General features: G+C 58.9%; 1 protein-coding gene across 1 annotated transcript in view; it reads right to left on the reverse strand.

Annotated features, from left to right (window-relative positions):
- The window catches only part of ADAMTS14 (ADAM metallopeptidase with thrombospondin type 1 motif 14), a 73,039-nt gene extending 60,271 nt beyond the window's left edge, over positions 1-12,768 (reverse strand). Inside the window, exons 1-2 of the mRNA XM_048219265.2 lie at positions 12,571-12,768; positions 10,439-10,881 (exon numbers count right to left, since the gene is read on the reverse strand). Of these exons, the coding sequence (XP_048075222.1) occupies positions 10,439-10,881; positions 12,571-12,652 (525 nt within the window). The 5' untranslated portion in view covers positions 12,653-12,768. The remainder of the gene's footprint in view (positions 1-10,438; positions 10,882-12,570) is intronic.
- Positions 12,769-13,595: the final 827 nt, after the last annotated feature.

Here is a 13,595-nt window from a genome sequence, read left to right on the forward strand (position 1 = left end):
TCCTTGGGGCCAAGCCTCCTTAACGAACTCCCTTGGGCATTATGGCCCTTCCTGAGAGGCCTGGTCCCCATACAGTGTGGCCACGGCTGAGGGGACAGCATGTTTCACCTAGTCTCCCCATCTAGGGACGTTGAATTATGAGGTGACAAAGCACCAAGCACTCAACGCACCCAGGCCAGTGGCCTGTCGGGCTACAGAACACAAGGCCTCTTTGGGCTGGAGGAGCTCATTCAGAGAGTGGGAAATGAACTTCTGCTGGGGGGCATGCGCATTTTCTGGACACATCAAAGGTACAAATATTTGGTTGGCTTAAAAGCAAAGGCTGACAAAAGGCTTCAGGCAACCTGTTGGGAACAGGGTTTGCATTCAGACCAACTGTGCCCCGACAAACGCTCCCACCTTCAAACATTTCTCTGAAAGGGGCCTGTTCTACCAGGCCCTCAGCCGTGTTCGGGGAAGTAGGAGAAAAGGAGACTGCAGGGTGTCTGATATTCTCTGACAAGGAATGTGTGCATAACAGCAGCCCACTGCCCTCCCGTATCTTGAAAATGGATAAAACAGTGGCAATGCTGACTTAGGGCCAAGAAACACCAGAAGGTTCTGTTCGACCTTCAGATCCTGCTAATCGGCCAGCTAACACTGTTTTCTGAGTTGGCTTCCCAGTTTTCCAGGAAATAAGGACGTGCAGAAGCTGAGCACCCTGCCCTCGCGGCGGGACCCAGGCCTGAGGACTGCCAGGACGCGCCCCAGAGGGCAACTGCCGGACCAATCGCTTAGGTTTTGGGCTCTGAAGCCGTTGCCATGACTGCTGCACAAAGGGCTTACGACCTGAGTCGCTGTCAACATTTACTTGGTCCTCATCTGCTGACCTGGGAGAGGCTGAGTGGGATCGTGGGGGAGCACTGGACAGGGAGTCAGGGGGCCCCACAGTTGCTGTGTGACCCTGGGTGAGTCTTCCCCTCCGCGAGCCTCAGCTTCCTCGTCTGGAAAATTAAGAGGGGACCAAGAGGCCCTAAAAGCCTCCTCTGGACACAGCTGTCTGCACGCAGGCCAAAGCCAGGGAGAGCTGTGCAAATGACGCTGAGCTGAACTCATCACTGGAGGTTTTCATAACACAAGGATTATTTGTGCTAACAGGAAACTCGGCTCCCAGAGCCGAGGCAGTCTGCAAAGATTACTGTTATTGTTGCCATCCAAGGCATTGTTGTTGTTTCTCAGGCTCTGAAAGCAGGGCAAGGCCTACCTGCTGAAAACGGAATGCCAGGGCCAGCAGATGTCTTGGAAACGTCCCACGGCACAAATCTTCTGGGTCCCCTCCAAAAGCCCACCCCCCAGTCCTCTGCCCCACTGAGCACAGGAGGCAGAGGAAAGGTAAGCACAGCCCCCACCACGCTCAGCGGCCCAGAAGCCGCCCTCCCTCCAGCCAGCCTGAGGATGCCGGGGAAGGAAAATAACACCAGCCCCCAGACCAGCCCTCACTGGCTCTGCTCAGGAGAAACAGCAGTGAGGTGATGTCTGGCTTTTATTCCATATCATAAATAAGTTATTAATTCAGGGCAGACAGCACGGCCCAGCCGTGGGGAGACTGGGGAGGTGAAACTCTGCAAGACCAGACCACCTTGAGGACCAGAAAACTACCCAGGACCCAGACCCTGCACGTCCGCTCAGACAGAGAGAGGCCCTGACGGGACAGGGCCTTCTGGGAAGCAAGAAGAGCACTGAACAGGTGACCGGAGGTCTGGAAACAAACCTACTGTGGATCCTGCCTCAGTCTCCATATTTATTCCAAGAGGTCAATGATCGTGATAAAGCTACCATTTATTGCTCTAGGCATGAGGGCAGCACGCTTGATTTCTAATGAAGAAAACCACCAGGTAGGATACCCACTTTACAGGTGTGGAAACTGAGGCTCCGAGGGGTCAAGTGACTTGCCCAGAGTCCGTGTGGGAGAACGCCTGCAAAGATGGCTGCAGTCCTCCTGGCCCTGTCCACGTGCCTCTTTGCAGTGAGACTCCGCCACCCCTGGCCTCCAGAGGTGGCCTCCATTCCCCTGCTCCGGGAGAATCTAGTCTGGCCTGGTGGCTCACTTTGACCCACAGAACGCATCGGAACAGCATCAGGCAACCTGCCAGACCAGGCCTGGAGAGGTCCTGCAGCTTCGGACCGCGCACCCCCTGACACGGCTGTGCAAGAGGCCTGTCTTGCCCGGCGGACGGAGAGTGCGGGGCTGCCTGGCCAGCGCTGACGCCGGATGTGGGAATGGGGCCCGCTCGGGCCTTCCAGGCCAGCCCCCCATCCAGCTGCGTGCAGCCGCAGGGGAGCCCAGGAACAAGAGCAGAGGAACCGCCTGGCCAACCTACAGCGTGAGAGAGAACATGTGGTCACTGTACGTGCGTCCGCTTGAGGCCAGTCTGTCACCCGGCCGTGGGTAAGCGGTCCGGCCCCTCGGTTTCCCCCGTGGTATCGCTCCCCAGCCACAGCTGGGCTGCCCGGCTCCTGGGCTGTGGCTGAGGTCCAGGCACCCCGTGCTGACCACTGCTCCGCCCCCGCAGCCCCCAGGCCCCCACGGCCCGCACCCAGGAAGGGCCGCTCCCCAGCTGAAGGTCCGCGGTCGGCCTGGGGAGGCACGCCGTGAGGAGTTCCCTCTCCCCCCAAAGAGACCCTCTCCTGTTTTCATTCTACAAGCAGGAATTCTAAAGCGCAGACCCAGGGTTTCCCCGGGGAGCGAGCCTGGTAAAGCGGGTGGTGCCCTCGGACAGGTCGGGAGCTCCAAGATGGAAAGGACAGGGCGGCCGAGAGCAGGGAGGCAGTCAGGCCTCGGCTCACACACCCACTCAGTCCCCCGGGGCACGGCTGCGAGGACCACACACTGGGGATGCGGACTCAGGGGACAGCGTGCTGCCGTGGACCGGCCTGTCTGCCAGGGGTGAGGAGAGGCAAACGTAAGCTTTATGCCACCCTAGAAGCAAACCCTCTACCTTCCCTCACCGGGTCGGCTCACCCAGCAGCCACCGGGAGCCCGCCCCGAGGCAGGCCCTGTGCCAGGGTCCTAAGGACACACAGGTGACTAAGCTCAGACCCCACCCTTAGCGAACCCAGTGGGACCGCTCCCGGTGAGAATGCAAACCGGGCCGGGAGCAGGGTGCACCTGAGAAAAACTAACAGGCCTGGTGGGGTCAGGACGGGGATGAGCTCTGGCTGCCTAGCTGAAAGCCCAGGGACCTCTTGGGGGCATGGGGGGCGGTTAAGCAGACTAAGGAGATACTCTTGACTTCTTTCCCATCACCCAGCCCCTCAGACCCAGCAGACGCAACCCGTAAGCGCCCATCATCCCACAGCAAGAGCCAAAGCACTCCCAGTACTGTGCTAATAAGCCCCTTGCACGCAGGACAACTCTACGGAGTGACCTCTATTACAATCCCCACTACACGGACGAGGAAACCGAGGCCCAGAGAGGCCCAGTAATTGTCCAAGGCCACACAGCATGTAAAAGCCGGAGCTGGGATGTCAGCCCAGGTCATCTGGTTGCAGGGGCCATGCTGTCACCCCCTCACCAACTGCCCTGCTGGCAACCCGAGGCCTCTAGCTAATTGCCCTGCTGTGCTGGGCCCACACACTGTCTTACCGAATAGAACACTTCGCTTCAAAATCGTTATTGCTAATTTCTCCTTCAAATACTCAAAAATCTTGTGAAGCCAGGCTGGCCCTCACTTTAATTTTTTTTTTTAAGATTCTATTTATTTATTTGACAGAGAGAGAGAGACAGCCAGCAAGAGAGGGAACACAAGCAGGGGGAGTGGGAGAGGAAGAAGCAGGCTCCCAGCAGAGCAGGGAGCCCGATGCGGGGCTCGATCCCAGGACTCCGGGATCACGCCATGAGCCAAAGGCAGATGCTTAAGGACTGAGCCACCCAGGCGCCCCTGGCCCTCCCTTTAAACGGGGCACAGTCCCACCTCCCGTACTATACCTGGCCTTTTCTCTTTCTCCTGGGACTCCCTGCTCCTGGAGGGCCCTGAAGGCACGGCCGCCTGTGCTGCACGAGCCCCAGCCTGTGCTCCGTGCTTAGATCAATGAGAAGATGTAAGCCAGTCTCTGGCTTCTGGGAACCAGGTGGCCGAGACGGGGGTTGTAGCAAGCGGAGGGAAGGGGACGGCATGGTGGGAGGTGCAAACACCACGAACAAAGGTGGGGGGCTGCAGAGTCAGGTATGAACACATCAGCTTGGCTGGGGTGGGGGTCTACAGACAGAAGCCACTTTCCAGGCTGGGGAAGCAGGGGGAGCAAGGAGGTGAGGCCAGACCACTTCTGTCCCTCCCAGGGTTGTCAGCACACCTGGGTAAGGGCAGGCGGCCCACAGGCCACGAGGTATGGAGACAGGCCAGCTGGGCGGCTGGAGGAGGGCACCTCTGGAACTCCGAGCCTCACACTCCACATCCCCAGGGCAGGGGTGAATGGCAGGGTAGAGCCGGGGCTTCCCAAGGAGCTGCCGGGTCAGCCCACCGCCCCCAGCTGGCAAGAAGAGGTGCTGACAGGAACACCGGTGAGCCAGAGGCCAGTCTGTGACGCCAACGCGCTATAGCCTCTTACCCCAGTACGAACGTACCTCGAGCTTACAAACCTCCCGTGGCTCCCTACGGCCATAGGGGCAAGTCTAAGCGCCACGGGGAGGCAGGGATCTTCCAACCGACATTTTCACTGCTCCCCCTCTCCCATGGAGAGCCGGGATGACTCACCATTTCCCAAATCCGGGGAAGACACAGGATTTCCTTCCCTGCAGAAGGCCTCCAGTTTCTACCTCTTGGCTTTGAGAACTCCTATTATGGCTTTAAAACGTGGCCCAAATATCCTCTCCCCTAGCAAGCCTTCCCTGAGCGCCTCTCCTTCTCAATGTTCACCTCCAGGCCGCCCACCGAGGGCATTCTACTTCCCTGCATTCCCACAAAACGCTGAGGCTCGGTGCGGTCTGTCTTGTTTCACTCCGTCCACGGCACAGATCTGCCTTCTCTTTCAGCTGTGGGCTTCTGGCGAGGGAGACAGGGTTGAGTTTCATCCCTGCACCCCAGGACCTGGTCAAGGGTGGGGCTCTGGGCAGGGGCCCACGGAGTGTTAACATAGTACTCCCCTGAGCCTCTCAGTATCCCTGTGCAGGAGGGCACGTGGGGTTATCTCAGATGGGCCGTGACGCTCACACTTCCACGCACCGAGCAAGCGCCAATGGGCCGATCGTACGGAGAAGACTGCCAAAGCAGAGGGGAGGCAGGGCTTGGCCAGCCCAGGGACCAGAGATGGCCTCAGAACCTTCCAGAAAACACGTCTAATCTACATACTGTTGCAATACAACTGACTCTAACCATATTGACAGTGTGACAGTGTTTTCCACTATTCATTAAACTATAATTACTGTAGGAATTACTGTAGAGAAGTAATAAATGTTACTATCAAGAACCACTGAAATAACTCCTTTTTTGAGACCCCCGCCATATACCAGAGACTGCATTTTTTTTTTACATTATCTTATTTAATCCTCTGGACAGTCCTACAGGTGGTTGCTCCTCCCGCCCTCCTTAAAGATGAGGAATCGAAGCACAGAGGGATTTAGAAACTCACTCGAGGTCACGACCTTGCTCTAGTCTGGACCAGAGCAAAGAGACCCCACACTTTCCGCCACGCTAGACTGTGTCCTTATAATTACTACAAACCTCCAGTCCTTTCTGGGGGCCAGCCGCATTCTGTAGCGGCTTTATTGAAAAGTAATTCATATACCACACAATTCACCCATTTAAAGTGTAGAATTGAACGGTACTTAGTACACGCACAGAGCACAGAGCCACGCAACCACCACCACCATCCATTCTGGAACATTTCATCACCACCCATAACGAAACCCCGGCCCTTGTCACCATCCATCCCCACCTGCCCCCTTCCCCCACTGTAATCCCCTTCTAAAGACAAAGCACTGAGGCTCAGAGAGCTGCTAGGATTCGTACATCAGGCAGGGGTAAGAAGGGGACTCAGCCCCCCGCCCCTCCTCACACGGCCTGCCAGGGGTCTACTCTGTAACCCGTTAAATATGCATGATCTGCAGAGAGTGGAAAACGGAACCAGATGGTGACAAAGCTTCCACGTGCCTTGCTTCCACACCAGGCCTGTGACTCACAGAGTCGCTGAAGGCAAACGGGGGGGGGGGTGCACAGCACAGCCAAGTCCCCAGTGTCTCAGTGCAAGGGCAGCGAGGCCCGGGACCCCGAGAGGCAGAGACGGCAATGGGGGGGAGGAGCTTTCAGTCTGGGTTCTAGATGGTATGTGGGATCCCCACTCTGCTGACCCCATTCCTATACCCCACAATCCCTCCTGGACCCACAAAGCACTGGCCCTGACCCCAGGCCTCCATGTTCCTCTCAGGAATTCAGAGCCATAATCGCTAACAGGGGGCTCTGTTCTGCACTTGGCCCCCAGCCGGAGGGGTCCTGAGGCGACCCAGGCCCTCCCAGCCCACAGGCCCTCAGAGGCTGGCCAGAGGCTGGTCACAGGGGTGTTGGGAGAACCACTGCATTGATTGGCTGGGCTCCCTGACAAAGGCTCCGGGTTGCTACTGCTGCCTGAGAACATTCCCAGTCAGGGACCCTGGGGTCTGACAGCTGTCCCCGGCGCCAGGGGAAACACTCTGCAGGTAGAACATGGCCTCCCCACATCCCGTCTTCCCTTCCCCCAAAATTCTCAAGCCCGCCTGGGTCAGTCAGTCATTCTCTCTGCTGGCCAGAAGCCCAGCACTTTCTCTCATGTTTATAATGTTTGACCAGTCTTGAGCCAATGCCACCTCCTTCAGGGAGCCTTCCTAGATGCCCTAACCAAAAAATTGGTCCTTCTGCTGCTGCTTCACACAAGATTGTCATTTGTCTGCTTTTATGTCTGGGTCCTCATTACCCTACAAACTCATCCAGACAAGAGGTCCTGGCTTCCTCATTCCTAGGTCCTTCCTGACCCCCTGCCCACTGCTATGCCACACCAGGCCCTCCGGAAGAGCAGGTGGGAAGTGGGGGAGGTACCCATTCCTCAGTTTTGGTAGGAATTAACCACAGCGCACAGAACCCTCCCAGTGTCCGTCCCAGGGGCCCAGGACTGAGTGACTCTATGGCATGGCAGCAGCGGATGGGAGGGCAGTGATCGCCGCTGCCCCCCACTGCAGGGTCCAGTTGGAAATGAGGGTCAAGCCGTCAGTTTAGACGTCACACTTTTCACCAGAGCCGCTAAGATCCAAATGGCTGCAGTCTGTCCACACAAAGGGGTCTTTGTTCAAGACCTCACAACTGGGAGGTTTGCCTGGCCATGAGGGCCAAGCTCAGGGCTGGAGTCTTTCCTCCCTGTACCTGTAACGCAGCCCCGTCCTGCCCAGAGCAGATCCTAGGACTGGCCAGCGAGGGAGGCGTCAACTATAGGTTTAGAGACGTCGGGCTTCAAACTTCTGCAAGGCCTGTCCCGTGTCACAAAGCACCAATGCCAGAGCCGGAAGGGGCTCTGAGCCCATCCATTCCAGCCTCGGAGATGCACCCAAGAGGCAAGGGAGCCCAGAGAAGGAAGGCAGCTTGCTTAGGGTCACACAGCCCTGGGCCTCCAACTCCCAGATACTAGGCTGCCCCATTCCCCACTCTGGGCCCCCTCCCCTATCCTGCCCTTCCCTCAAGGTCAGGCCAAGGCCCACCTTCCCAGTGTGTCTCCTGGGATCCCCTCCCCGGTTCCATCCAGCATGGTGATGCCCTCTCACTCGCTCTTCCCTCTGCCCAGAATGCCCTCCCTGCCCTCCCTGCCCTCTGGCCCCAGCAAACTTCTGCTCATCCTTCAAGATGTCACCTTTTCTGGCACCAAAGACAACAATCACTCCCATCGACTGAGTACCATCCTCGCCAGGCTCTGGAAAACCAACAAGTGAATGCTGAAACCACTAGAAGGGTCTCTGCTGCTTGACACCCAAGTTCCTTGAGGGCAGGGACGGGAGTCTCTGCAGAGCAGGGTAATGACAACATCTGTATACACACCACATACGACTGAAGGCCTTTACTCCTCGGTGCCGTGGGAACAGAAGCCGTCCGCACGATCTTCAGCTCTCCCCGCCGCGCTCGGTCTCCTTGTCTACACAATGAGCAAGGTTAAGGAATGAGCGAGACCCAGGGTGGGCTGGGCCTGGGCGGCAGGAAAGACCCCCTGCGGCTACTATTCTGAGTCCCTTTCATTTTCTTACACGTCCCTGAGGACTTGCCCATGGCCAGTGGTCAATACAGAGGTTTTTGGAAGGACTGACTTCAGGACATAAGATGCCAAGGAAGGTGGGGATTAAAATCCAAAGACCACATAGATCCAGAGCTGGATCTCATCGGAGACGCTGCGCTGTGGCCTTGGGTCCAAAGGTGGCTCAGGTGGGTCACTGCGAACAGCCCCTTGCTCTCAGGGGACACAGGCTAGCTTTCTGGAATGGCCTGGAAACAAGGAGATCCCTGCCCTGGGGAGGCCTCTGTGCTGGGCTGTGGCTGGGGACTGGCTCAGGAAACAGCCAAAGGCAGAAGCGGTGGCCTGGTGGCAAGCCAGGACCGTGGACGGTTACTTAGCGATGGTGTTGACCATGCACTGACATCTTTGTCAGGCCCCTCCCGTACTTTTACGGAGGTAGCAGAAGAAGTGGGAGACACGGCCCGGTCATGGGATGGCCAGCAGCGTCAGCGGCTGAGGGCTGTAGGAGTTCACCACGCGATGCGCCAAGCCGCCAGTCTGCTCCAGCACTTTCCATCACTCCCTCCGCACGGACACTGCGTCCCCGGGCGACTGCAAGCATCCCTTTGGATTTCCAAGCCAAACTGTGGCCACAGCACAGCCAGCAGGCTTCTGCTACGCAAACCTGTGATCCAGGGCGGGTGGCAGGCAAGGCTCGCCCTGGCGTCAGGACAAGGCCTCAGCCTTCGGCAGCCGTCCTCAAACCTGGGCTTCTCAAAGTCAGCCTCGCAGAACCCTTGCGCGCCAGGTAATTCTAGCATCCGCTCAGCCTTGACAACCAACCACTGCCCAGACCCTGCCTCTCAAGGTGGGGGGAGGGGGGCGCCATCACAACCAATGTGGACAAAAGCCGGTTCTTTGGAAAGCAAAAAGTGTGTTCTTTTCACATCTATATCGAGCACAGGTACACATACAATGTATAACAGGTGTGCAGCACATCTGCGGTGTTCAAACATCACGGAGGAGGGCAGTTAGAGGGGAAAAAGCGACTAAAAAGACTCTTTAAGGGGGTGATGATGAAAAAAAGATGAAGACTGGCCCAGACAAGGGTCACGTGACATTCAGCAGGACAACACCTCGCATGGATGGGAAGACAGCGAGGAGTGCTCCCAGCCCTGCTAGGGAAGAAAGATCCCCTTTCCCATCCCCCCCCCAATCTGACTCATCCCTCACTTCAAGCGAAAAGGCAGAACAAGGGGGTCCTTTCCTGGGACACATCAGCTCCTACCTGACAACGTGGAGGCCACAGAAAGAATGCCCACCAGGGCCCTGGGCCTGCCACACAGGCTCACAAAGGCCTGACCCACGGGGGATGGAGCTGAACCCCAGTGCGAGTCAAGCCTCAGACAGGGGCCACTGGTGGCTCTCTGGTTGGCCATAGCGAGCCAGATAGCAGGGCGTTCTGAGCTTGGGAGGAGGGACAGGTCCTGAGAAAGGGAGCTCTCAGAGCAGGGCACTGGGGAAGAGCAGGAAGACTTTAGGACCAAAGACAGTGGGGGATGAGGAAGGACATAACAATAACAAATCGTAACAGCCGCTAATGCCACCAGAGCCTTGATCCCGAGCCAGGCAGGTGCACACCACCGACCGTGCTGTCCAGTAAGGTGGTCCCGTCATCATCACTACCGCGTCGGCTCTGTGAGAGCAAAGGACCATGTGCATCCCTGGCCTTCCCGTATCCCCTGGAGCTGAACAGTGCCGGGCATAGGGGACACACACAGTAAATACGTGCATTATGAATAAATTCTCGCTTCACGCATAAGGGAAAGCAGTGCAGAGAAGGTGAGTCACTTCTCCAAAGCCTCAAGGCCAGTGAGTGGCACAGCCAGGATTCAATCCCAGCAGAGCCCGCCTTCCTTCCCACCCTCACCCCCGCCCCCCCCCCCACGCATGTCTGGGCTAGGCAAGCTGGAGTCCCAGCGCGTCCACGGACAGTGAGGGAGTGAATAAGGCACCAGCCACACCAGGCCCTGCACACCCGCTAGAGCGGGAGCCTGGTGGCCAGCAGGACGTACAGAGCTCTCTGGAGGCAGGGAAGCCCGCGACTTGGCCCAAACCATACACTGTGCCCATAGGAATCCCAAACACAGGGGAGCCAAGGAGAAAATGATGTCGGACTGGCTCAGGTAGCCTGGGGCGGGGGGAAAAGCGGCTCGATGAAGGCCTCGTCCCTTACCAATCCGTCGCAGTTGCTGATGGCGACAGCTGCCCCTGGCATGCCCGTGACGTCCCCGGTGTAGACACACTCCCGCCGCAGGGGCTGTCGGAATAGCTCCCGAAAATCCTCCTGCCATTCCACCGAGGCTCCGGGCACCACCAGCCGTCGGTTGGGCCGCAGGCGCAAATGTAGTTCCTCCCCAAAAACTGTGACATTGAAGTAGAGGGAGGGGCGCCCCACCCGGCCAGGCTGCAGGGTGGTCCCGTCCGGGCGCAGGAGGCTGCGGGCCACCCGGAGGTGACCTGAGTGCGACTGTGGTGCGGATGGTCCCTCCGTTACTGCACTCCCTGCGGAGGCTGCTGCCGGCCCAGACAGCACGTGGGAGAGGAAGCGTCCCCGAAAATCCGTGCTGCATGGCACTGTCACACCATAGTCACGGAGCTTTCCAGAGAGACGCAGTTCTGCTGGAATAAACAAGGAGTTATATCAACATAGTCTGTGCAAAGGTAAGGGGAGGCAGGCAATCTCACGGGGGCAGGGAGGGGCTCTGCAACTCTGAGCATTGCCTTGGAGGGACCCCTTAGCCCAAGTTCATCCAAGACTCATCCAGGGCTTCCTGAGTCTCTGGACCCCCGCACTTGGATGAACGGCGTTCAAGTACTCTGTGGAAACAACTTGCTCCCTGTAGTCCCCAAGGCCCTGTTAAACTTAACAGAAGAAAAGAATGATGCCAGAGTCCTGTCTGTCACTCTAGCAACGAGCCTTCCAACTTTGGGCACCCTCGAGGAATGGGCTGAGATTCCCCGAAAGCCCCCAGGGCAAAGAGAGGGATATAGCAGGATCTGCCCCAACTCCCCCGGGCATGCTGAAGTCACCACCAGGCCTGGGGTACGGCCCTCCTCCTCGCCAAGCTCCCTGAACACAGCTGGCAAAACAAACACACCTAGAAACCCAGGGGATCCTGGGCACGTGTCAGGGAGAAAGGAGGAGCTGGAGAGGGGAGGGAGGGAATAAGGTTCTATATTTTTCCAAGTTTAGAAAGAAAACTTTTTACAGTAAACAGAGGCTGCTGAGATTTCTACATGGCCCAGCACCAAGCCCGGTAAATATAGATCTTCAAAAATAAAAGGAGACGCACGGGGTGACCTGCCCACTCGGACTGAATTAAGTGTGAGGTCACGGCCCCATGCTCCAGGCCACATGCCAGCAGCGAGGTCCTCGCACAGCTCTCCCCGAGCCCAGCCAGGCCCAGCAGGAATGACAGCTCGCTGGCTTCCAGGCTCGGTGATTCAGGGACTGGAGTTTGGAGGGATTTTCATTTCCGCATGGCTCTATCTCTTGCCTCCTTGGGCCCTTTCACGCCACTGATGAAGCCTAGAAAACGAGGTCCCCTGAAAACCCCCCATGCCAAAGGCAGTTCCGGTGGGGGGAGTACTGACTCTCCTCTGGTTTTACCCATTACCCCCAAGATTTCTGCTAGAGAGAGCTCACTTCAGTACCTGAACAGAGCTCACAGACAAACAAGCAGCCACCCTGCCTGGAAAGGCCCGGAGCCCCCTCCCCACGCTCAGAGCCACAGCAGGTGAGGGCGCAGGGTGTGTGAGAGGGAGGGTGTCTGCACAGAGCCTGAGAATGCTGGAGGACAGGGCCGTGCTTGTGTTTCCAAGCCCGAGTGTTAGTGCCAGGTGCTCCCTGGGGTGTGGGGCAACCACCTGCCAGCCTGATTCTGTGAGGATAAGACAGACATGGGCACCCAAGTCGGAGAGGGAAAAGACACTGAAAGTGAAAGGCAAACAGGACAGAGACAAACCAACGGGGTGGGTGGGTGGGTGTGTGTGTAAGAGAGAGAGAGAGAGAATGAAAAGGAGAGAGAACGAAATACAGATACAAAGACCAATATACAGCCCCCTCAGAAGAGACTCCATATGCCCCAAACCTCTCCCAGGGTCTCTCTCCACCTCTTGTGCCAGAAAGGAAGAGCACTCTCGGGTCAGCGCTGGGGACACAGGAGAAGAAACGAGCTCAAGCCCAGGGCGCGCACCGCCTCCCACTCGCTCCAATGCTGCAGGGCTCCTCGCGCTCCCTGGGGCCAGCCTGAGTCTCGAGCACCCAGGGCCCCTCGCGCCCCCGCGCGCCCGACCTGCACGCACCTGGGGTCCGGCTGCCCGCGGCGGCGCAGAGCGCACAGTGCAGGGGCAGCAGGCAGGACAGCAGCGCGCGGAGCCGAGCCATGTGGCCGCGCGCGGACGCGGGCCGGAGGGCGCCCGAGCCCCCGGCTCCGGGCTGCCGGCGAGGCTGGAGCGCGACCCGGACTGCCGAACGCCGGCCAGCCGGCCTCCGCCTGCTCCGCCGCCGCCGCCGGCCCGCCCGCTCCGGGCCCCCCGCGCCACCGCCTGGACCGCTGGCTCCGCGCGCCCAAGGCTGCCGGCGGGAGAGCGGAGCGGCCGACGCGCCAGCGCCCCCCGTGCCAACTGCCGCGAGCCGGTCGGTCCGCCCGCGCCGTGACGCTCCGGGACGCGGCGGGAGCCGGCCAAGGGGGCGGCGGGGCGGGCCGGGCCGGGGGGGTGGGCACGCTGGCGGGGCGGGGCGGGGCCGGGCGCGGGTCGGACAAGGGGCGCCGCGCGGCCGGGGCGGAGCGCGGGGCCGGGGAGTGCAGCGGCGTGCGGCCCAGCCGGATCGGAAGTGCCACGCGGAGCCAGCCACCGGGGCTCCCCCCAGAGTGCCGGGCCGTAGCCGGAGCCGCTTTCCTGGTTCCCTCGGCTCCCCGTACCTGACCGCAGGGCCCCCTCTCCGGTGCCACTGGGCGGAAGGGATGTCCAACCCCGTTTGGGTGGGGAGACGGTGAGCTCCTCTCCTCCTCAAGAGAGGGTGTCTCCTTTCTCTTCTAATGGTCTTGACGCCGTCCACTAACCTTTGACCCCTTGGATGTACCCATGTCGCAGACTACAGTTCTCTGTGCCCCCAATTTGCAGTGAGCTGTGTATCCTAGTCAAGAGCGGGGCTGAGCAAGGTGAGGAGAGAGCCCTGGCTTTATGCTCAGACGCCCTGATGGAAATCCCAGCACTGAGCCTCCCCTGGAGTGTTAACTACAGCACACAGTAGGTGTTCCATAAACAAAACATCCTCCACCCCGGCACCAGTAACCCCTCCACAGTCCAAGGTGGGAAAAACCAAG

This window comes from Ursus arctos, unplaced genomic scaffold (genome assembly GCF_023065955.2).
Source record: "Ursus arctos isolate Adak ecotype North America unplaced genomic scaffold, UrsArc2.0 scaffold_7, whole genome shotgun sequence".
NCBI lineage: Eukaryota > Metazoa > Chordata > Mammalia > Carnivora > Ursidae > Ursus > Ursus arctos.